At 45.5% G+C, this 24,697-nt stretch overlaps 2 protein-coding genes and 1 long non-coding RNA gene across 4 annotated transcripts; 1 reads left to right on the top strand and 2 right to left on the bottom strand.

Moving 5' to 3' along the window:
• Window positions 1–493: 493 nt before the first annotated feature.
• On the bottom strand, window positions 494–5,999 carry LOC123131439 (protein LAZY 1). The gene is made up of 5 exons (XM_044551117.1): window positions 5,826–5,999; window positions 5,458–5,527; window positions 3,096–3,901; window positions 1,408–1,675; window positions 494–803 (listed from the first exon to the last, which is right to left on the bottom strand). Exons 1-5 carry the CDS (start codon window positions 5,829–5,831, stop codon window positions 784–786), a joined length of 1,170 nt encoding a protein of 389 aa, XP_044407052.1. The 5' UTR covers window positions 5,832–5,999; the 3' UTR covers window positions 494–783.
• A 5,575-nt stretch (window positions 6,000–11,574) lies between these two features.
• LOC123129148 (uncharacterized) lies at window positions 11,575–14,249 on the bottom strand. Its single transcript, XM_044549367.1, has 10 exons — window positions 13,906–14,249; window positions 13,643–13,717; window positions 13,480–13,538; window positions 13,261–13,396; window positions 13,077–13,173; window positions 12,894–12,960; window positions 12,629–12,727; window positions 12,304–12,393; window positions 12,054–12,208; window positions 11,575–11,939 (listed from the first exon to the last, which is right to left on the bottom strand). The coding sequence occupies exons 1-10, from the start codon at window positions 14,159–14,161 to the stop codon at window positions 11,735–11,737; spliced, it is 1,239 nt and encodes a 412-aa protein (XP_044405302.1). The 5' UTR covers window positions 14,162–14,249; the 3' UTR covers window positions 11,575–11,734.
• Window positions 11,751–13,911, top strand: LOC123129149 (uncharacterized). Of its 2 annotated transcripts, none has more exons than XR_006463620.1 (4): window positions 11,751–11,908; window positions 12,049–12,148; window positions 12,269–12,368; window positions 12,916–13,911. It is a non-coding gene; the product is annotated as an uncharacterized lncRNA (long non-coding RNA). The 2 variants fall into 2 exon arrangements; XR_006463619.1 differs by lacking the exon at window positions 12,916–13,911 and adding an exon at window positions 12,676–12,809.
• Window positions 14,250–24,697: the final 10,448 nt, after the last annotated feature.

Below are 24,697 nucleotides of genomic sequence, written 5' to 3'. Positions count from 1 at the left end.
TCAGCACACACGCATCTTATAATATCATCCAATGGCTATAAAGGTGAACGAGACATAACTAGAACTCAGCTAGATGAGTTATAGCAAAACTGATAATTGATTACAATGAGGGCCTTCAGGCATTCATGCTTAGTTAGGCCCGGACGCCTGGTCCTAAAAATCCAAGACTATGTCCCGTTGCCTCCACTACATATACCTTTGCCATCAGCTACATGATGGGTAGATCAGCAGCACACGACTCACGAGATCAATCAGAAAACACGGCCAAGTAAGTGTGCTCCTATCGTTTGGATTTGAGCGCGTACTTGTCATTGGTGGCTAGATAGCTAGGCCCAGGCCGGACGAGATGACCTGGAATAGCCTACGCACCAACCAGCCTGAAAGCAATCTCTCCAATCATGCAATGCAAGCAATCCACTAATAAGAGTTCATTCAAGAGGAAGCAAAGAAAGAGCAGGCCCTACTACTGTTGCACCCACACAAGGCCATCAGCTAAGTTCTCAAAGCACCAATCGCATCAACAGGAGGCAAATCAAATCTTAGTACACGTCGTGGTGATCTCTGTCACAAGCCCACAGGGACATGTACACATCACCACACACTTGATTGACATGATATAATTTCACAGTCGTTTTCTCTCTTTATGCTCTTGACACATACAACACATTCAGGGGGATAAGGATTGGAAAACACATATGATACATACTCACTATATATGCTCCATTCGTTCATCATCACATTCAGGCCAACAGTTGTTGATTCTTCCTGCTTCCTTGCATCCATCTATAATTCCAGTACCAGGTCTGCATCATCAAAGTCACAAAGACGTACAGGTCGAGTGTAAGTACAGCGCATACAGTGGTATCTGGTTGGAGATTCTCCAAATGATAGTAAGGAACATATCTCTCACTGTCAAGTGTCCATTTTAGTGATGGGGTTACTATGCATGCTAGCTAGCTAATTCTTGAACATTCTCCAAAAATAGTAGGGAATATCTCGCTGTCAAGTGTCCATTTGAGTGATGGGAAAGAACAATTAATTACTATACATGCGTATGCTAGGTGGTTTCAAGAATGAATGATGGGCATGCACCAGCACTAATAAATTAGAAAAAAACACTGTTAATTAATTGCACTCACAGTCTGCGTGGGTCTTTATCCATTTTAGTGATGGAATTACTGTGCATATGCTAGATTGATATAGCTGGCTAATTCTTGAACGTTCTCCAAAAATAGTAGGGAATATCTCACTGTCAAGTGTCCATTTCAGTGATGGGAAAGGTTGTTACTGTACAAGCATGCTAGGTGGTTTCGAGAATGAATGATGGGCATGCACAAGCACTATTAGTAACACTGACTGATCCACTAGAAAGAGAAAGAGAAAGCAATATTAATTAATTGCACTCACAGTCTGCGTCGGTCTTGATCCAGTGGCCACTCTTGTCGCCGTTGAGCTCCTCACCGCCGTCGTCAACAGGGGAGGCGTTGAAGGAGCGCTTTGTGCAGCAGCAGCCGAAGCTCAGCCTGCGTGGCCCGGTCTTCTTCGGAGTCGGTGAGGGCACCGACTCGTCGGTGGCACCGCCACCGCCGCCGTTGTCTGGGGTACCCCGCTTGCGGTTCTTCTTGGTCAGCATAGTGCTTTCAGGGTAGACTTTCCTGTGGAAGATTTTCAGGATCTGCAACACATATGAGCAAATTAACACTTCTTCCTTTGAATGAACTCTCCCTCGAAAAATAAAACATATATTCCAATTTAAAGCATCATGTCAAAGGATCAGGCCAGGCATCTTTCTTAAGTGGCTAAGGATAAACTGACAAATGAAATGGTCCATCAAGAAAGTTGGGATGCATAAAGATAGCATTAGACAGGAGTTTGCAAACAAATTGCCATGTCAACTCAATGCGCCCACTTTTACCAACAAGTTGACAATACCTAGTTGGCACTTGACAGCGGTACGCATTGATTAGAAGCTAGGTTGGAATGGACGTTTCCCATGGGAACATAACTAATAATTATGATAATGATGGTTGAAACGAAATGATATTATTGAAGCAGTGGGATATGGAGGAGCCTCGAATTGCAAGGTCTCTTCTGATCAGTAATTGGACTCTCAGTGTTGCCTTGATCTTATGTTAATTCATTAACTATAAGTGCACATTTGTCGGACCAATTCCCAACTCATTTCTATGGATTGATTCAACATTGCAATTTTCGTCGTGTTAAAATTTTATTTCATGACATATTTTTTACATTCAAAAATACATACACATTCCCAAATAAATTCAATATATATTTCAATTTTCTTAACTAGCTAGGTAACTGCTTAAAATGTTCAATTAAGCTATAATTGAACCACTTGTGTTTTCAATGGAATATCTTACTGAAGTTAAGATGGAAATATAGTGCAACGTATAGAGTGATGTGATCATTGGGTTACTCAACTCAAACTAAAATATGGTCTGTCTATGTCTTAGGATCGGTAAGTACATGATGCACTTTTCATTAAACCAAAGTTGCATTTTCCAAAAGGTAGTTGAGACTTAGAAACATCTCAATGGATTGAGAATTTACAAAATTTATTAAAATATATTGACCAGTCATACTGAAGATAAGACATATATACAATGGTAAAATCCCAAAGAGAGAAACTCAAAAAATAATGTAAAAACCATTTAAAATAGCATAAAAATGCTGAACTCTTTTGTGGTGCGATATGATCGAATGTGTGATGCTCGTACCAAATTTGATGGAGTGTGGACATTCGAGGAGCTTATGTCAAAAAAGAAAAAAATTGGGTTTGTGAGAAAGTTCAAAAAATGCATTATTCATAGCCGATTTTGTCTTTTTGGAGCGAGGTCCATGCATATTGTTTGCCCACAAATTTTTGAACACGCCTGACGCGCTCAAGCACCTTTCATGAAAAAAAATCAGATTATATAGAATTTTTATCGATTTTACTGTACACCTCGCGTAGATAAAATTATTGGATGTCAAGGAATTAACAAAGCAAAAGTAGATTAATTTACAACCAAAGATCAATTCATTTTTCAAATTTATAGGTGATGTGCTAAGGGAAAGGAGGAACAAGAAGGTACCTTTTGAAACTTGCTCTTTGCCGTTGCACTGGCTGGCACTCCGTCCCCGCCGGCACCTTTCTCATCCTTCACCCTCAACTTCTTCGTCCTTTTGTGACCGCCATCTCCACCTTTCCCTGCTTTCCCTTCTTCCCTCTCCCCACCATCCTCACTCTCCTGGACAGCAACTAGGGCCCCCTTCTCTTCCGTGAAGCGTGTACGCATGAACAGTTCACCGAGCGAGGCACGACGCCCACCACCGTTTGGCTTCTCTGGCCACGATTCAGTGTCGCTGCACACTGGGGAGCCGAGTAGGAAGCCCTGCAGTGGGCAATCGACGCCCATGGCGAAGCTTACCCGCGCTGACGGCACGTTGCTGCCCCCGAGGACCTTCTCCAACTCAGCACTCACCAACATGAGGTCGTCCTCCGTGGTTGCGACGTCATCTTTCTCCGCGATCGCCTCGACGGTGACCATCACCTTCTCGGTGGCGGTAGCCTCGAGCTGGGGGAAGGTGAAGGTAGGTGTGGCGGCACCATCCTCAACATCACCATTGTCAACTTCCCCGATGGTGCCATCGATGCTGTCAAGGTCAATGTCGACGCAGTCTTCATCATCGACGTCATAGTCTCCATCGCCCACGTGTTCTCCAGGAACATTAACGGCGGCGAAGCCTAGCGTGCCAATGGTGAGGAGGCCACTTCCGCCGAAGGTGAAGAGGTCGTCGGCGTTGACCGACGGTGAAGGATTGTTGGCGACGAAAGCATCATCACCGTAGTACTCATCGTCCGGTGAGGCTAGTCCAGCGATGCAGTTGCAGGCCCCACCTGCAGTGAACACATTAAGAGCCAAGCACTTGCTGAATCATTTCAACATTTTTTTTCTTTTGGTGAGATAGACCATTTCAATTGTTAATCATGTGGCATTTGTAACTCCACGCTCAAAACAAAATAGAGACGCCAATGGACATGCACGTATAAAGGCTTGACGCCTTTGATTGTTAGAAATGACGGAGCAATGGTCCTAAGAGCGCACCGAACTTGCTTTGATTTTGCTAAACAAAATTTATGATTTATTTGATAAAACTAGCTAGAAGAAAAATTGGCTAGCCAAACTATGAGACAGAGCAACACTGGTTGCTCACAGTGATGCCAAACAGGTTCCTAGGCCACCAATCCCCAGTTGTATAATGGTCGACAACGTCGTCGTGCGTAGGGCCAATCATCTCTGTGAGAATATGCCCTCGTGATCCAGGAATACACGCGGGCATTTGGAAAGAGAAGAAAAAAATAGACTGAACAACGTTGGTGTTGGTTGGAGTATCTATCTATAAAGAAACACTCCGTACTATCTATATCTATGGAATGATAGGGGTGCTCAAGCTGGAAAGGAGTGGCATGTGTGTAGGCCGGGTTTGCCATGCCCAATGCGGCCAAGCGCAAGATGGCAAATCAACGTGCATAGATTTCCCTGGGTGGTCCATAATATAAACTGTTCAAATCTGCGGTGTGCAATTTGTACACTAACGGCAATGATCCACCCTTCACGTACCAATTATCCTATCAAACGATGCATGTATTGAGATCCAATGGAGGAGGAGCTCTGTCGAAAATATATTAAGATAAAGCCCACCTGGGTGAGACACCGAAAATTCACTTTCGACGGGAGTCCAACCCCGGTCAGAAAGGAAGCGCGACTGCAACCTTACCATTGGGCTATTGCTCGGTTCTCCAAGTTATCCATGTCTATCCCAATTCAATTTTTGATGCCGCTAAAAATGTCGTTGACGCTTGTGTCTCATATCTACCCGTATATATTTGGTCCGTGATAATTGTTTATTTGCACCCTTGGGCTAGTGCAGAGCCTCAAAGTATCGTCCTTCCACTATCTAAGAAAAACTTGGATGTATCTTCAAAACCACGTAGAAACTACTCCTTCCGTCTCATGATGTAAGACGCTTTTTGATACTAGTATAGTGTCAAAAAATGTCTTACATTATGGAACGGAGGGAGTATTTAGTATGATGGATCAAACTGTCGTACTACCAGTATATATACTTGGCTCATAGCATTTAATTCGTACGCTAAGCAATTCATACAAAAGTTCAAACTAATGAAGAAAGGTGGACAATATATTTCAACATGTAACAATTGGTTGTTATGTGCACCCTTTGTGCAGTGCAGAGGTCGAAAGTGTTGTCCTTCCAATATCTAAGGAAAACTTGGGTGTATCTTAAAAATCATGTGGATACGATTTACGTGGATCAAACGGTCATACTACTGCCATCTATTAGACCGGAAGCATGACCAAAAGATCATTATACAAAAAGCAGGCACTTTCGGTGAGTAAACGAGTGCATTGATCGATAGTACAGCGAGCGTACCTCCGGCGGTGTTGAACTCTTTGAACACGTCGTTATTACTTCGCAGCTTCCGGTGCATCCAACCAAGGAGCTGTTAAAACCAAGAGCACAAGAGGGTTGATGAACGGAATTGCTATTTGCTTTAAGAGAATTAACTGAAAAAAACTTGAAGTTGATGAAAATGTTTCATCAATGAAAAACACAAGTCACCGACAAATTAGCGCTCGTCACGGATAAAATGAAATGAAGAATTGCGAACAAGAGGAGAGGGTCGTGGAGTTAGAATTGCTATAGCCAGCATTGAACCAGTAAAGAAAGAAAGAAAGAAAGAAAGAAAGAAAGATCATGGAGGATCGAGGAAGCAAGGGAGGAAGGCGCTGACGGCATACCGTCATCTTAGAGAGGCTCGGATGAGTAGCTGATCGGAGAGGCGGAGGGGGCTAGGAGGGCTTTAATAATGGAGGAGGAAGAAGAAGAGAAGGTAGGCACTGCAGATGCGAGGCAGGAGAGGGTGATCGGGTGATGGGTAGCAGTCGGTAGATGGAAACATGAGGAAGGCTACAAATGGAATGGCCGGGCAGGGTCCCGTCCGTCCCTCCCATGTATGCTTGCTAGGCAGGCTAGCTAGCTAGCTACTGTAGCCAGTACTTCGTCCATGCACGCCCACATCACATGTACTTTGTCCGGCATCTCACCGCAACGTGCGCGCGTGTCAGACTCATCGGTCAGTGATCTCGCTCTCGCTCTCACTCCGGCAGATGGTACGTGCGCGATCGTGTGGTGCTTTTGCTTTTGCTGTCGAGCTATATCCAGGTAAAAAGTAAGTCGCGACGTGGGCGGAACCGGGAAAGGGGCAGCTGGTTAGAGCAATTTCAACGCGCAGACCCAAATGAGAACATGTGCTTTGTTCGCTCTTCATTCGTTTGGATCGACTCGTCCGTCCCCTTTTCCGTCTACGTCCGCCATGCACCCGATGTGCAGACGCATTTTTCGTCCTCGCGACCGTGTTGCGGCTATTTTTGGTTCTTTTTGCAACATTGGAACTCAAACAAAATGCAATATCTCATAGTTTGACAACCAAATAAATATCTCGTAGTTTACAGGTCAAATAAAAATTAAATTGTCTCAAATAGATTTGAAAGAAAAGATATCCGATACATCTATACTTGTTGTCAATGTGAGCCCACATATGCTCAATTAAATCTCATCTTGCAGTTGACTATGAGTTCCCAATCACGCATTTGATGATGAAATTCGGTGAAACTGTGCAAACATTGCCGCTCCTTCATGCTGAGGCACAACATTTTCACCCTGAAACTGAAACCCTTGGTCGTAGTTACGTTACGGGCGCTTATCCTCTATGGTCATATTGTGCATAATCACACAAGCAGTCATCACCTCCCACGAACTTCCTGGTGCTCCAAGTTCTAATGGGATACCGTATGATGCACCATCGATATTGAAGAACACCAAAGTCACGCTCCACATCCTTCCTAGCACTCTCTTACTCTTGGGCAAATCTCTTTGTTGTAGTGCTGGCCATTGATCTCAACATTGACCTCCGGGCAGTCGTTGCCTTCTGCAAGCCTTGCAAACACCGGAGAGCACTAAAGCACGTTGATATCGCTGTGAGATCCAGCCATGCCGAAGAAAGAGTGCCAAATCCAGAGATCTTGTGAAACCACGGCCTCAAGTATGATAGTGCAAGCTTTGACATGGCCCCTATATATACTGCCCCTGCCAAGTAGAAGGGTGATTCTTCCACTCCTAGTGCATATAATCTATACTACCAAGCATCACTGGTAGAAAAATGGCCTTTAGTCCCGGTTCGTAAGGGCCTTTAGTCCCGGTTCTGGAACCGGGACTAAAGTGTCGGTACTAATACCTCCCCCCTTTAGTCCCGGTTCAATCCAGAACCGGGACTAAAGCCCCTCCACGTGGCCGGTCCACCTTTAGTCCCGGTTGGTAATACCAACCGGTACTAAAGGAAATTTCCTGATTTTTTTTGAATTTTTTTTAAATTTTTTTATTTTCAAATTTCTGAATTATTTTAACCTCTAATCTCTAATCACCCCTCATCACTGCTCAATTTAATCTCTAATCACCCCTCATCATTCCAAATCATCTCACTTTCCGAACGGTCACCCATCCTCTCACTACTCCAGCCTGAACACGCTTAACTTCCGGGTTCTATTCTCCCTCGTTTCCAAGTCTGCACTTGTTGTTTTCCTGACAATAGTAAGATGTCAATCCTATTAACCCTCAGGAATTTAGCTTGAGCATGAAGTCACATATTTCACTGTTTGAGTTTAAAACTATTGTTCTAAAAAACAGTAATTTTTTAGTAACACTAATATTTTTGAATAAGTAGTTTGACCATTATTTGACCAAGTTTGACCATAGTTTGACCAGATTTGACCAAAATTCAAAAAAAGTGAAATAATTATTTAATAACACTAATATTCTTGAATAATTATTTAGTAACACTAATACTTCTTGAATAAGTATTTTAAAAAACTGAAATTTAAAAAAACTGAAATTTGAGCATAACTTGTTTTCCTTTTGGAATTTGAGGATTCTAGAAATTTGCAAACAGGCCGTAGTCGGTCTCCATCGGATGTAACTTTTCGAGTAGATGATTTTTCATATAAAAAACTTTTTCATCCGAGTTCGTATGCAAAAGTTATGCGCATTTTACAAATTCCAGAGAGATTTTGTAAATAAAGTCAAAATTCATATTTATAAATTATCCCAACAACTAGACCACATATCACATGTGAAACTTATTTTGTTTTATTTTTTTGACATTTCCATCATTTTCCTTTATTTTTTAAAAAACTGAAAAGGCGATCCAGGGGGGGTATAGTTTGAAAATGGGACCTTTAGTACCGGTTCGTGGCACGAACCGGGACTAAAGGTCTCATCCCCATTAGTCCCGGTTCGTGCCTCAAACCGGGACCGGTTCGTGCCTCAAACCGGGACCGGTTCGTGCCTCAAACCGGGACTAAAGGTCTAATCTTTAGTCCCGGTTTGTGGCACGAACCGGGACCAATAGTTGTGGGCCAGGAGTGAGGCCCATTGGTCCCGGTTCATCCCACCAACCGGGACCAAAACGTCTAGATGAACCGGGACTAATGTCTTAGCCGCACGAACCGGGACCACTGCTCACATTAGTCCCGGTTCTAGACTGAACCGGGACTAATGGGCTGAGGCGGCCTGGACCATAGCCCCTTTTTCTACTAGTGCATCCCCAAAAAAGCCCCTGCTGGCATTGATTGCCAACAATCGGGTTGTATCTGCGGCAGTTGGCTCTCTCAAGCACTCCGGGCCAAGCACTGCTATCACAGCCTTGCAGAACCTATACATGGAGTCTAGGCATGTGGACTCGCTCATTCAGACATACTCATCAATGAGATCACCGGGAACTCCGTATGCAAGCATCCTCCTTGCACTCGAAATACTTACCGTACGCCATCACCCCCTCCCAGATATGGTTGAATACATGTCTAGCCATCACCCTCTCAATGAAGAGCGGGTTGGGAGACTCGAAGTAGTCCTGCTAGAGTAGGCAATGGCCCCTCTCTCGGTTGCGATCCAACGACGGACTGTGCCCGGGATCGACCCCTGAAGATCGGTCGCTACCTACTAAGGTGGTCATGGACGACCAAAGCAACAGTCATAATCTCCTCATAATCGGATGAAGAATCATCTGAATCGCAAATGAAATTGTGGAAAAAGTACTCGTCGCCGGAGTCCATTTGTACCTTGCGAGCAAATTAACCGTAGAACAGTTTGCGGGCGTCGTGGAAGAAGCCAGCTGGTGAAGAGCCTCATGCCTCTTCAAGACTAGGTAGCAGGCCTGTCGGCGATCGGCAAGCATGGCGGTGTCTGGAGAGCGAGGTTGTTGAGCTTGAGTACTCGTCGCAGGGGGTGGTGCCTTGGTGGCGTCGACGTTTGGGGTGCGGTGGCGGGGAAAACGGTCTACCAAATGCCGAAGAATGTGGCTGTCGGGAGGTGGTGTGCTGCTAGGGGAGGTATATGGGTGCAAACGGCTGGCCTGGGCACCGGAATTGCGTGATGGTGATGGCCAATGAGGAAGCGGTGAAGTCTGACGCCCTTCTCTTCCACATGGAATCCATTTAACTAGTTTATTATCGCTTAGGATTATCAATATCTATGTGACAATAAACATTTTTGTGTCCGATTGTATGAAATTTTAGACGATCATTGTAGGAAATTTGTTATTCAAGTTTTTATGTTTGCTAGTGCTATGTTCAAGTTTTATCTACGTAAAATGTTGATCACGTTTCATAGGTAGTATAGATCCGAGGGGCCAAATTTGAGGGAGACACTTGCGAACACGAAGAAACGAGCGATGACCGGTCGCTGTTCACGGAGGCGCCCGAACGTGTTGGTGATCGCATAGGAGGTCACACTTGCAGGTTGCGGTTGTAGATGCTCTTACCCCTAGTGGCCGCGGCTGGACGTGGCTGGGGACGTGCCGGGGCTTCACCTCCACCCCCCTTGTCTCATGCATCTCAGGCGGTCGCTCGTGCCAACGTTTCGCGGGTGACTTCAAACCAGCACTCGCCGCGGGCTAGAATCCGGCGCGGCGGAGGACTCTACGCCGGCGGCCCGACGAAAAGGGGGTGGGTGGGAGTGGGACGGTCTCCGTCGGTCGGGAGTGCACGTGTCGATGTGGATATCCAGTTGTGGAGTGGGCCCGAAGCAAGCCCGGCCCAGGTCCTCTCAGCGCCAGCCCGGCCCAGCTCCTACGCCTCCGACGAAACATATGCGACGGCCTCGCCGCCGCCGGAGGGAGGCGCGGCCATGACACAGCAGGCCAAGGTTCCTTGGCAGCGAGGCACATGGGGTGCAGGCGACCGTGGCACGCCAGGGCACCAGCCGTGCCGTAGCTGCTAGCGCTCCAGCCTGCAAGCGGACGCGACGGGTGGCCCGGGATCCGACGCCGGAGCCCGGAGGTGTGGTTGCCAGCGCTCTGCAACTCTTGCTGATGCTGCAGCCACGTCCTGCTTCCGCGGGTGGTTGCTCCGGCCATCTCCTCATACCCGGAGGCTCTGTGAACGTGCTCCAGCTTCCCGCGCCGACACACCCGACACGTGCTCGACGAAATGCCGCCACGCCGACGCCGCAGTGCGGCTGCCCGGGTTCGCGTGGGAAGCGACGCGGAGCGAATCCTCGGCCACTGTCGTGCTCGATGGGGCGCCGGGCGTGTCGGCCGACAAGGCGGACATCTCCGAGGTGCTCACCGCCACCAGCGCGGTTGGAGGTTTCTCCCTGTTTCTAGAGCTATGCGTGGATGCTACTGCCTACTAGCCTGCTAGCCTGCTAGTACAATAATGGCATCGGAGTTCCAGCTGTTTCTTATAGCAGAATTGGTAATCCAGTCGGCGCAGGCGCAGTGTGCAAATACTAGTGATTGGATACGTTGTTAGGTTGACAACTTTGATCTGCTGGTAAACCATACAAGCAGGGAGTTTATTAGCACAACCTGCTAATGGATTCAGTTGTTTGGGACGGCAGCAAGTCGGTACTTCAGCAAGCACTGACAGACGTTCCCAGAGAATCTGCAGCCACTTTTATGTTCAGAATTTTGTGCATGTACCAAAAAAAGAACGGTCGCTCGCCGGATTTCATAACTCTGCCAAGATTCAGGTCCGCATGGCGTTCTTCGAAGTGGTTCAATGGTGCAGCTCAAGGACCACGGTTTCTACAAGAAAATGGTATCTGGATGTATGGTTTCGGTCAACACTGATGCAAAGAATGTTGGGGCTTACAGCATTTCCTGGACAGAAGATGCAACTGCGACACGGTGGGATCCTGGAGTCATGAAACTTATTTGTCACGGTACACCGGATGCCTGACTACTGGTTTTACTATGCTTCTTCAGTGGAGAATACATATTGTTGGTGTGACATTTACAGCGGCATTTTCCTGCTCCCCGTTTGATGGTCTTTTGTCCTCCATCTTCGGCAATGTTGTGCCTTGTAGCCCTTTCTACAAGTGATTGGTGTTTGTGATACTAGTTAGAGATGTGGAGATGGACAGCTACATGTTTGAACAAGAGCACATGTCAATCACTCTATTTCAGCTGCTGAAACCAGCTCAAGAATGTTATTCCTTTCTGTGACTGCATTTCGAGAGTGTGCGGTTCAGTTCATCGTCTGATTCAGTCACAAATTAATCATCCATCCATCGATGGGAAGGTACACATAAAGCTGCTTAATTAGGATCCGGTGAATCAAGGACCAGCATACGGACATGCTTCAGCTAGCAGCTAGTCATTTGCAGAAGCAGCGTCTGTGCGAGGAAGCCGGTACTCCTCCGGCTGGAGGGCCACCGCGAAATCCGGCAGCGCCGGCACTGTGTCGTGTGTCCTGTCGACATTGCTGTAGAGGTCCTTGTTGATGCGGACTTTGCAGTTGGAGTCCTTGTGGATCTTGTCGTGGAGGTACTTCATCGAGCCCCATAGGGTCGGGCTCCTGCAGCAAAATTCAGCAACAACATGAAAAACACATACAGATAGCTAGCATCGATCTCACCTTGCTAGGTAAATTAATTGCAAATTTTTGTTTTTGGTAATATGTGTAGATTGCCTTGAAAAGGGGGATGCGGTGTGGAAGGCCTCGCAGACGGCCCTGCTCTCCCTCAGGGACTCCTCCGCGGACTGCAGCGCCGCCACGGCCGCCCGGTGAGACTTCTCGGTGTTGCCTTCGTCGAGGATAAGCCCGTGGTAGTAATACGCCGCAGCCTGCATGATACAATTACTTTTTTGCTTAGTGACCAAAATTCAGTCATTTTATCATTTCAGAGTTCAGAGATATGAGCAAAAGCCTGCATATGTACTTTTGCTTCCATGTGCTTCCACTTGACAAAGAGCCTGTGCTTTTCGCCCCAGCCGTCGAGCAGAGGTATGTCCGCGATGCTTTCATGTGCCTGCGGATGAAACCATCATGATTGTACATATTTTAAAACTGGGATAGATTATAGTATTTTCCTATGTTTTATTTGTTTATGAAATTATATTATGCTTCATGCGAAGATGAACAGTACATATAGCTGGCATTTTCAAACATAAGCAGAACTCTGGCATATATACAAATATCATTACCCGAATAGAAGATGCAAAATAACCAGAAATCAGTAGAAATGAATCAATGATGATGCCTACCTGCTGCCAGCACTTGACCATCTCACATGCCAGCCTCCTTTTGACAGCCAGGGTAGCCTTTGGACTGTCAATTGCCAACCCAAGTTGAACATCAATTGCCTGGCACACACATAGATACCATGGTCGATGAACTAACCGAGAAGCCGACATCTCAACTGCATGCTATCTTACTTGCACCAGGCATGATGAATCATGTGATCTCTCTCTGACTCTCTCTCTAGTTACTATCAGATAATAATAAGAAAAAGAAAAACGTTGTTGTTACCTGACCGAGTGCTTGCATGCAGGTAGCTTTCAGGACCCCTTCAGACAGGTCCACGGGAAGACCTTTCCTACACGAAATGGCAGTCAGTACTCAATCCTTACTGAACAATAACTGAAGAAAAATGGAAGCTTGGAGCATTGCTCATCCTGCCGGGCTGGCTAGGGCAAGCGGCAAGATCACCACCTCTTTTCGGGCGACATCCTGGGAAGAACATTCTGCATGGCGCACTCCAGGTGCCCGGCTGCCTTGAGGAATATCTCGACAGAAGCCCGTTTGTTCTCTGGGAAGTGGAAAGTACAAGGGTACAGACATTCAGAAAGATTGAAACATATACTACTTGTTTGATTCAGTCGCAGTGGGAATTAACCTTCCGATACTTTGGCATGGTATCCTTCAAGAGACGTCTTTGGCAGTAGCAGGGAGTTTGCTTGTGATAAACGGAGCATGGCCATCATGTGCAGAACCGACAGCACCTCGTACCAGGCGCTGGGCAGTGCCGTCTCCTGCACACATGGAGACAGGTTAATAATCTTCAGGTTTCATCCTTGCAGAAGACAAAGATTGGCTATATCTGTGCAGTGCAGACCTCTGCATCGTCTTCTTGGTTCATCCACGCAAACTGTATCTTGTCCTCCAGCTCGCTGCCTGCCAAGAGTCGAGTAACAATGATGGGAATGCAAAAATAAGTCTGAATCTTCAGAGACAGATGGATCAAGCACAAGGTGTACAGGTTAAAATGTTTGAGTTACCATCCTTCGCCATCCCTAGAATGACTGGCAGGTACTCCTCCAAGGCCTGCACAAGATCAGCGGACGTGGACGCCCCTGCAAGCACAACATTCAGACCGTCAAATGCAAAAGAAAATTCAGACTCTTAAGTGCAAGGGTCAGACTGCCGGTTCCCAAGTTCAGAGTGTTACATGCTACAGATTCAGACTGTCAGTGACCAAATTCAGACAAAGGCTAGCACTATCAACATCTGTGTAACAAATGAATCATGGACGAAGACGAACCATGCTGTGTGGCGGCACGCCTGCGGGGCTTGGTGACGGCGAGCGCCTCGCGGGCGGCCATGTTGGCGATGCGGTCCCTCGACGCGGCCAGCCGCTCGGTGAGCCTTCTGGGGAGGCTGTCGGCGAGCGGCGGGGGCAGCTCCAGTGGCTCGGGGACGCGCAGCCCCGGCACGAAGACGGCAACCTCGCCGATGCTGGCAGGCCGCCTCCTGATCAGCACGCTGGCGTCGTCCGGCTTGGAGCTGAAGCACCCCATCTGTCAAAACCTATCTCCTGCAAACATTTGCAGATGAGGGATCGTGAACTAGAGATGAAAGTGTTTGCTGGACAGAGAACAGAACAGAGGTTCCACCTCAGAGCCCAAGCTGCAGCGGGAACAATGATGGCGCAACTTGCATGAGGGAGAGGTAGGAAAGAAGAGTAGAATGTGAAGCATGGGTGCTGAATAACTAAAGGTGCGGTGATTTTTGGTCAAATTGGACGCCAAGTTGCCAACTAACAAACAGAGGGAGGGAGGGAGGGAGGGAGGGAGCCCAATTTATGTCGCTCACGAGCCTCACATCCACGTCCAACAGCTAGCCAAAGTGGCCGCAGCAGGCAAGGATCACGAGCATGGATCGCACAACTAAATTTGTTGCCTTTTTTCTTCTTCCCAGCCAGCGTTCATTCATGAAAACCTGTCAGTTCTCACCTTCTCAGCAGTCCGAAGTTCCAAACACAGAGGAAAGCTAGCAGCAAGTTGTGCCGCGACTTTTAACTAGTCTCAGAGGATTTTTATAACCGTACATATTCATACAAGGTAATGAACTAATGATGTAGACCCAAAATGGAAAAGAATTCGTGCATCTTTCGAAAGGTAAGTGGTAAGAACATTTCAGGTGGAAGTCGTCAGTATGGAGGTCTGAGCTGAACCACAAGAAAAAAGAGGCTCGGGTGGTTGTTACCTGGCTAACCTGCTGTAATCGATCACTGCCGGTCGACGACGATGAGGAATGAAGACGGTGGAGGAGCAGGCGTGTGTCGCCGGGGAAGAGAAGCTCCTAGAAAAGAAAGTGGCGCCCAACACCAACAGCTCGGAGGGAGGCTTTGCTTTGGCCATTTTAAAGCAGGGAAGAACGGAAGAATGAGTCTGACCAGTGGGCCCCCTTCCATTATCCCTGCGGTTTTCTTCTTCGGTTTATCGTTCCTGACTGGTTCAATCTGGTTGCGACGATGGTTAGGAGGCCTCGCCGGCCGGGTTGATGAGGATAAGACCAACGGATGGATCCGGTTCTAGTCCAGTGCGTTGCATGCAAGTAGCCCAACTATATGCGAGTGACGTGAACGTCGAGGATGGACACACTTCAAGCTTTGCCATGCCATGCAGACCAATGCAAGTTTTCTCCACCTTGATTAATCAATTAATTTTGTATGTATGCAAGAAAAAGATTTTGAGCGCATGCCGTTGCCAGCGGTATAAAAATAGGGATAAAATATGATATATATATATATATATATATATATATATATATATACTACACTTGCCGTACGGTTTGATGAAACAATGGTAGTACGCCAGAAGAAGAAACAAAATTAGGGTCCAGAATGGTGCTTCGCCTGACACGTGTCACTATATATATGTGATTGTATCTACTCCCTTGGTTCCATAATGTAAGACGTTTTTGACACTCTACTCTTTAGTGTCAAAAAATGTCTTATATTATAAAATGGAGGGAGTAGAATAAGACCGAGGGCTGTCGCAATGAAAGGGAAAAAAACACACGTATGCCACTCATACATATACCTCCCGTTTAAATAAGGAAAAGAAACATATTGATGTCTCACGGACGAGTGGGTCCTAAGACTATACGTGTCAAATCACGCAGCAGCCACCGCCTCCTCCTCACCTAAAAAGGATTAGGGTTCCCCTGCCTCCCACTGGCGCGGGCTTTGCCGCTGCTCCGCCTCTTCTCTGTTGGCCTGAGGCCCATGGGTGCGCAGTGGATCCATGAGGGCTCTGTTTTTAGATGCTTTTTAATACTTTTGTTAGGGTTTGTGTTCCGCTCATGAAGAAGTGACACTGGCGGCTCCTTAAACATGAAATAAGGTTCTCCCTGCCTAGCTTCCGTCCCGGTGGTGCGCTTTGTATTGTCGGTGGGTGTCTGGAGGTGATTTTGGTGGATATGCTTAGATCTGGTCGTCGTTCGTCTAGCTTCATGTGTCTTCGGGTTGGATTCTTCCGATCTACGCTACTCTTCATCGGCGGCGGTTGTTATTCTGGTGTGTAGTCCTATGGGGCCTTAGTATGACTATTTCCCGACTATCTACTCCCGCTTGCACAGGATCCGGAGAAGGGTTCGACCACTTCGGGTCTATTGTACGCAGTCTATTCCTACATTTCTGCAAGAGACTATTTCCAGGACTTGAACTCGTGACCTCATGGTCACAAGACAACAACTTTACCGCTCCGCCAAGGCTCCCTATCAGAAGTTTTCTCACAAAAAAATGGAGGCTTCCATATAGAGTGTGCTTCATATGAAATGGAACCTACCAATATGGCAACTCTGCTAGAGTTGCTCTAAGTACATGGATGATTCATGATTGATGTGTACTCCTTATATTTTTATATTAGTTCTGTACGTCAAGTATTACTCCCTCTGTTTCTAGATATAAGACCTTTTAAAGATTTTACTGTGGACTACCTACAAATGTTTTTTTAGAAAAAGAGAAAGACCCCCAGCCTCTGCATCTGGACGATGCATGCAACCACTTTATTAATTGTTCACACAAGTAATACAACAATAAGACTAAAGCCACCGTCTAGGAAACATCTGTCGTTACTCCTATCCAATTGATGAAGGGATGCTGATAGTCTGGGCCTAATACCAAACAGACCTCGCAGCCAAACCTAACATCTAAGACCTGAGGTCCCATCCAGGACGCCTGCTGGGTATGGGGCACCCACCGGTCCGGCGCACTCCTCAACCAGGACGCCTACCGGGTATGAGGCTGCCGCAGCCACCTACCACCAATCCATCTTCAGAGTTATACTGCTGCATCTACCTTGCTCGGTCTAGCTGTCGTCGACGCCACCACGACGCCAGACCGCGTCATCCTCCTGCGTGAGTCCATCTCCGCGCATCGGACGCCGAGTCACCACAGCGCCATGCCGCCGAGATCCGCCACCATCAATGAGTGAGATGACGCACCGCTCCACCAAAGAATCCTTCCTCTGGTCCCTCGATCACGCGTGTACCTCCAAGAATGACGCCTCTAAGGGGGGAACGACACTAGAGCGCCACCGTCATCCGATCATCCGATCTAGGGTTTCCCCTGGAGGTAGCAGAGAGTGGCCTTGAACTTCTCCACGATGATGCCTTCAAGAAGGGAACAATGCAGATGGCGCCGCCACCGCCGGCCTTGACAGTAGCCGTAAGCAAGTTTTCACCCAGCTCTGTTCAAAGGAATCCAACTCCCGTGCATGGTCGCCGCCATCACCAGGCTCAGCACACGCCGCCGCCGGCACCTCCATGATGCCCAGAGGTCGCGAGACTCGCCGCCACCACGCCTGACAGGCAGCCACAGCCAGGCCCGAGCACCACCCAAATCCAATCTGGGGTCAAGAGCCCTAGGCCGCAACCGCTGTCTAGGCGGCACCACCAGACGGGAACATGCCCTCCAATCTACCGCAAATCGAGCTGCCGACGGAGCTTCGAAGCGCCGCGCCACCAAGCCAACCGGGAGTGACTAAGCCGCCGAGAGGAAGAAGGGAAGCTGCACCAGGGGAGAAGCCCCGCCGCCGCCGGCACTGCCTGGGCTTTGCCCAATGGTGGCTTGCGGCGGTGGTGAGGGGGAGGGGAGGGTGGAGGAAGGCCGGCGACGGGGGACGAGACACGGCTCATATCTGCACTACATACAAATGTATATAGACATACTTCAGAGTGCGGATTCACTCATTTTGCTCTGTATGTAATATATAGTGGAATCTCTAAAAGATCTTATATTTAGGAATGGAAGGAGTAGTTCTGTACGTTGATTATTCATGATCGATCGTTTGCATAGGATCAAGTTACAGGTCGATGCACGCTTGCGAGCACGTCAAGAAACGTGCCCGAAACAAGAGTGAGTACGTCAAGAAACGACGATGGAATCTAGATCAACGGAGCCATCACCTGCACCTGCATTATTAATATTTTGCAGGGGCTGTACCTGCATTTTTAATAGCTTAGTTCAAGAGAGAGATAGACATACATCAAAACAGCCAGGACAGAAAGCTCCTAGGAGCAGGTTGCTCTGAGCTGTAGGGCGCCAGTCACTTCAATTCAGTGCGTGCGAGATGACAGCTGCGTGCCCTAGTAGAAAAAGGACCTAATGTCAGACACATAAGTCCCGGTTCGATTTTGGCCCAGTATTAATGGCATCATTAGTGCCGGTTCGAACGGCTATGCATTAATGCCGGTTCGTGTTGAATCTTTAGTACCGGTTCATGCCACGAACCGGTGCTAAAGGGGTGGTGGCAGGCTGGCGTCAAGCCGGGGCCTCATAATCACCTTTAGTACCGATTCGTGGCACAAACCGGTACTACAGGGATAACCTTTAGTACCGGTTCGTGCCATGAACTGGGACTAAAGGGGTCTGACCTATAGTCCCGGTTGGAGACACAAACCGGGACTATAGGGCAAATTTCAAACTCTACCCCCCCCCCCCCCCCCCCCCCCGGTGTATCGCCATTTTAGTTTTTGAAAAAATCAAAAGAAAATGATAAAAACTTCAGAAAATAAAATCCTTCGAGAGGTAGCTATATTACTACACCTATTAGTTATGAAAATTTGAAAACTTAAATTTGGACATGTTTTGCAAAAAGTGTAGGGAAAATGTAAAACGGCTATAACTTTTGCATACGATGTCGGAAAAAAACGTATAATATATCAAAAAAATTAGCACGAAAATCCGCATCTGATTTTGATAGCCTACGGCTTGTTTGAAATTTTTTAGAATCCTCAAATTCCAAAAAGAAAAAAAGAAATGCTCAAATTTCAGTTTTTTTAATTTTTGTCAAACTATGGTCAAACTACTTATTCAAGAAGTATTAATATTACTACATAATTATTCAAGAATATTAGTGTTACTAAATAATTATTTCAAATTTTAAAATTTTGTCAAATCTGGTCAAACTATGGTCCAACTATGGTCAAACTATGGTCAAACTTATTCAAGAAATATTAGTGTTACTAAATAATTACTGTTTTTTAGAATAATAGTTTCAAACTCAAATGGTGAAACGAGTGACCTAATGCTCAAGCTAAACTGCTGAGGGTTAATAGGATTGATAGCTTACAATTGTCAGGAAAACAACAAGTGCAGACTTGGAAAGTAGGGGGAATAGAACTCCGAAGTTAAGCGTGCTCAGGCTGGGGGAGTGAGAGGATGGGTGACCGATCGGGAAGTTAGACGATTTGGAATGAATGATCCACACTTGAGCAGTTAAGAGGGGTGATTAGAGACTAAATCATCAAATAATTCAATTCAGAAAATTGAAAATCGAAAAAAAATTCCAAAATTTTCAAAAAAATAATAAAAAAAAACCTTTAGTACCGGTTGGTAACACCAACCATTACTAAAGGTCCCCCATGCCACGGCGCGAGCTCACGCCTTGTGGTGGGCCTTTAGTGGCGGTTCGTGCCGAACCGGTACTAAAGGGGGGGGCCTTTAGTGCCCACACTTTAGTGCCGTTTACAGAACCGACACTAAAGGCCCTTATAAACCGGTTTTAAAGCTCCGTTTTCTATTAGTGCCCCAAGAACTGTAATTAATGGCGACATGATAGTTGTGTGCCCCTGGAACTGTAATTAACGTTGGTTGTCTGAGCAATAACTACTGATAGCTAATACCAGTGGATGGAGATGTATCATCATGTACGTATGTACCAGTTGCACTGGATCACTCAGCAGTTCTGCAAGCTAGTCAAGACATTGCACTTCTTATGTTTGTTGTATTCTATGTATGTTAACTCTGGACCCGGCTTGGCTGACTTGGAGTGGTCAAATCACAACTACGGTTCTCTGACTTGGTCATTTTGAACTACCAGGTTAAAAACGAGTGGTGAAGATTGTTTCACTGTATAGAAGTACTATGCAACACTGGCATCTATCGTCTCATTAATTAATCCTATAAAATCCGTGTCGTTGATATGGAGTCCGATGACTCGCAGAGGGGTAAGTCATTGGCATTGTAGCTATCAGCATATACACTCACTAATTTACTCTATCCCATCTGCTACTAGCATATACACTCACTAATTTACTCTATCAACTTGTCTCCGCGATCAGACGGTTACTCGTGAAATTACTAATATCCATTTGGAGTGCATTTATTAACAGTTGGGTTTAACTATTTATAACTATTTTAGTCCATTACTCCTAAAACTTGTCACATCTAGTCATGCGCACATTCACTAATAATTGGGTTTAGTTATTTATACTAAATACTTTTAATTTTATAAGGAACTTTATTATTTGAGAAATAATATGTCATTTTCTTATGGTACATCTATTGGATTTTTTCTTTTATTTTTCCTTGTCATTTCTCAAAGAAGTCAGAAATAGCTATGTATGGGTCAATATTACAAGTACAAAAGGATGGAAATGACATTTCTTCACTAAAAGATATACTTCCCATGAGAATGTTAGCATGGGTTGTTAAGCAGATCATTTTTTTTCTAAATCTTAGCACATTGAAAATATCGGATTTAGTGATGAACTAAGTTCTATCACTTAATGTTTTTTGGCTTCCAAATATATAAATATATCAGTACAATATTCTAGGGCACTAGTCTAACAATATAAATATCATGACATAGGACATACTAGAATACAAGACCTAAAATAACAATTTGATAAATCATGTATAAACACCTAATATACTCAGTTTCATATTTACTTACATCTAAGATAGACATAATTCCAAAATTTCATATCAATAAGTTTGTTAGATTGGACACATTACATCCCATGGTCAATATATTTAAGAATTGTTCCAAAATATTTACACTATAACCTATTCATTGGCCATGGAACCAATAAGAAGAAAAAAGCAAGGACGAGTGGAACAAAGGAGACTGACCGAATTTACATAAAAAGGGGTCAAGGGTCCAAGGGAGGATAATTGTCTTGAATTTAAGAGAAATAGCTAAAAAAGGGGTCAAGGGTTCAGTTGACTGATATTTAACTAAACTAGATGACCCATTGTGCCCCTGATGCAAAGACTACTTGCAACCAAGAATCCAAATAACCTATAAATCAAAATAGCGACAACTGCTCTTGGATCATGGGGAACTTTTTTCGTGTTGGCCACACTTAGCCACGACCTCCGTGTCGAAAAGGTCAAACACGACAACCTTGCAATTATCCTTAGCAAGGCCTTGAAGGTGAGGAAGTACCCAATCTTTACCTAGAGAACGACCATGAAGCCAGGCCACACTTGGTCAATGGCGAGTCTCCTATTAAGCTCGTAGACCTTCACCTTCTAGCTACAACAGGTGGTTGTGCTGAGACACTTGTGAAGCTAGAAGTCTCGGGTTGGTTCTCGAGAAGTCTCTATAGGTGAACCAAGGTTCTCCTAGACGGGCTTGACTCCATTTTGCGGGCCTAAGATCATGTGCTTTACACCGCTCCTCATATGAGCGAAGCTCAGCTGATGTGTAGGGACGGGCAAGGGCGGATGAATTCTCGCAATGACATCCTTTCTAGTAGTGACCTCCCACACAATCAGTTGCTGAGAAACATTGGGATCTTGGAATTGGGCAGTGTCTTCCTTTCTATCCATGGGTTGAGAAGATACCCCTCCCTGCAAAGGAAGCAAAGCAATTGTAGAAAGGGCTTGGCGATTGGAAGTAACTCCATCTCAAGTGCAAATTAATAAAAGCGACGGACTACATAATAAAGGTTGCTATCATAAGAGGCAATATAACGTGACATTCCTTTGCATTAAGAGCTTGGGCATCCAAATAAAAAGCGCATGGCAACCTCTGCTTCCCTATGAGAAGGGCCTATCTTTTACTTTCCAGTATTTACTTTATGCAAAGAGTCAAAGTTTTTCTCTCTATTTCTTTTTATTTTTCACTTTTGGCAAGCATCACGTGGGGAGGAAAGATTTAGGCACATATATCCAGTTGGATATGGGTAGCATGATTTATTATTGTTGACATCACCCTTGAGGTGAATACGTTGTGAGGCAAAACAATAAGCCCCTATCCTTCTATGTGTCTGGTTGAAATGTTTTGCTCATGTGTATATGCGCTGAGTGTTAGCAATCATAGAAGACTATATGATGGTTGAGTATGTGAAGCTCTTACTTAGACTCTGTTGAATAAGTTGAATTGCAATTGCTTGGTGACTGGGAACATAGGTTGTTGAGTTTCAAGAGAATTTGTTCTTTGAACCTTAATATGTGAATTGGTTGCTACTTATTTAACATGAGAAGTTTTTAAGTAAGAATTGCTGTTATGATGCTAGGAAAAGTGATTGAAATTTTCATTGATCAAACTTGTGCACTTTGCTAGCATTCACACTTCATAAATTATTTTCTTTTATCATCTACCTACTCGAGGACGAGTAGGAATTAAGCTTGGGGATGCTGATACGTCTCCAACGTATCTACAATTTATGAAGTATTCATGCTGTTATATTATCATTGTTGGATGTTTTACAATCATTTTATAGCAACTTTAGATCATTTTTTGGGACTAACCTATTAACCCAGTGCCCAGTGCCAGTTGTTGCTTTTTGCTTGTTTTTTACATCGCAGGAAATCAATATCAAACAGAGTCCGAACACCGCTAAACTTTTTATGGATTTTTTATGGACCAGAAGACATCCAATAGGTCAGAGAAGCACCTGGGGGTGCCCCGAGGGAGGCACAACCCACTAGGGCACGCCTGGGGGGCCAGGTGCGCCCAGGTAGGTTGAGCCCACCTCGGTGGCCTCCCGTACTCCCTCTTCGCCCTATAAATAGTCAAATATTCGAAAAACCGTCGGGGTAATGCTAGATCAGAAGTTCCGCCGCCGCAGGCCTCTGTAGCCACCGAAAACCAATCTAGACCCCGTTCCAGCACTCCGCTGGAGGAGGGAATCATCACCGGTAGCCATCTTCATCATCCCGGTGGCCACCACGATGAGGAGTAGTCCACCCTCGGGGCTAAGGGTTTGTACCAGTAGCTATGTGTTTAATCTCTCTCTCTCTCTCTCTCTCTCTCTCTCTCTCTCTCTCTCTCTCTTTCTCTCGTGTTCTTGAGATGGCATGAACTTGATGTATCGCAGGCTTTGTTAATATAGTTGGATCATATGGTGTTTTTCCCTCTCTTCCTTGTTGTGATGAATTGAGTTTTCCCTTTGAGATTTCGTTTTATCGGATTGAATACTTTTATGGATTTGAGAGCACTTTATGTATGTCTTGCAAACGAATACCAGTGGTGATAATGGGGTATCATATCGGTTCACTTGATATATGTTTTGGCACTCAACTCGAGGATTCCCGAGGTGACATTGGGGTAATCTAAGCATAGGGGTTGACGCACGTTCTTGTCTTTGTTTCTCCGTTAGAAATCTTGAGGCCCTCTTTGAGGTTCTGTTTGTTGGATCGAGTATTAAATCTGAAATTATTTTGTGTTATTTTAGTACGAACTCTTGGATAGATCGATCGAAAAGAATAGCTTCGAGGTGGTTTCGTGCCGTACAAACGATTTCTTCTTATGTTCTCCGCTAGATAGGAACTTTGGAGTGATTCTTCATCGCACATTGAGGGATGGTTATATGATCCAATTATATTAGCATTGTTGAGAGATTGCACTAGCGAAAGTATGGACCCTAGGTCTCATTTTCAAGCATTGCAACACCGTTTGTGCTCCGTTTTATCAATCGTTACCTTGCTGTTTTTTATTGTTCTTATTACAAAAACCAATATCTACTATCATCACTACACTTGTATCACTATCTCTTCACCGAATTAGTGCACTATACAAATTACCATTGTATTTGGTGTGTTGGGAACACAAGATACTTTTTATTATTTGGTTGCAGGGTTGTTCGAGAGAGACCATCTTCATCCTACGCCTCCCATGAATCGATAAACCTTAGGTCATCCACTTGAGGGAAAATTGCTACTGTCCTACAAAACTCTGCGCTTGGAGGCCCAACACGTGTTTACAAGAATAAAGCTACGTAGTAGACATCACGCTTGCATGATGTATGTTGTCCATACGTACGAATAAACCCCTATTTCCCGGAGATATGGATGAACCTTGGTATGCATGGGTGCTGAAATGATAATAAGGATATGAGATTTTCGTGAATGTTGTGAAGAGGCCCCACTCAGCATTACCACAAGAAGGCCACGAAGTGTATCACTGTCGTTGTAAAGGTTAGAGAGTGAAGGTAATTTGAGGTGACAGTAAAAGCCTTCACCCTAGCTTTTACAATTGATAGGGGAATTACGGAGAACCCTTGCTAATGAGGCCACGTCCACGGCGAAACCCTTAATTATCGATGTTGTAACTTGCAGGGGGAAACTACGGTGGTAGTGTGCATGGCACGAAGTTTATCTAGAGTACAATGCGTTGTGTACCCGGCTCCTCCAAGCAACGTCAAGAGTGGTTCAAGTATCCAGTCGACACTATGCCATAGCATATGTCGAAGTGCATACATACCAATGGAAATTCTAGACTCCTTGAGAATGTATTGCTTCTCTGCCAGTCCACTTTTTATTAGTTCTACTGCACTCATTTATTCCATTTTATGTTATTTACTTCAAGTTCGCC

This window comes from Triticum aestivum, chromosome 6A (genome assembly GCF_018294505.1).
Source record: "Triticum aestivum cultivar Chinese Spring chromosome 6A, IWGSC CS RefSeq v2.1, whole genome shotgun sequence".
NCBI lineage: Eukaryota > Viridiplantae > Streptophyta > Magnoliopsida > Poales > Poaceae > Triticum > Triticum aestivum.
This window is presented reverse-complemented; position numbering and strand designations above follow the sequence as displayed.

Bases quoted from the DNA above. Each gene is read 5' to 3' on its own strand.
- LOC123131439 (XM_044551117.1), bottom strand. The intron at 3,902-5,457 runs GTACGCTCGCTG...TGTTCACTGCAG, and splicing joins AGAGTTCAACACCGCCGGAG to GTGGGGCCTGCAACTGCATC. The intron at 804-1,407 runs GTGAGTGCAATT...TTGATGATGCAG, and splicing joins GATCAAGACCGACGCAGACT to ACCTGGTACTGGAATTATAG.
- LOC123129148 (XM_044549367.1), bottom strand. From the start codon at position 14,161: ATGGGGTGCTTCAGCTCCAAGCCGGACGACGCCAGCGTGCTGATCAGG. The intron at 13,397-13,479 runs GTCTGCACTGCA...CCATGTGTGCAG, and splicing joins ACCAAGAAGACGATGCAGAG to GAGACGGCACTGCCCAGCGC. The intron at 12,961-13,076 runs GTGGTGATCTTG...CATTTCGTGTAG, and splicing joins AGGATGTCGCCCGAAAAGAG to GAAAGGTCTTCCCGTGGACC.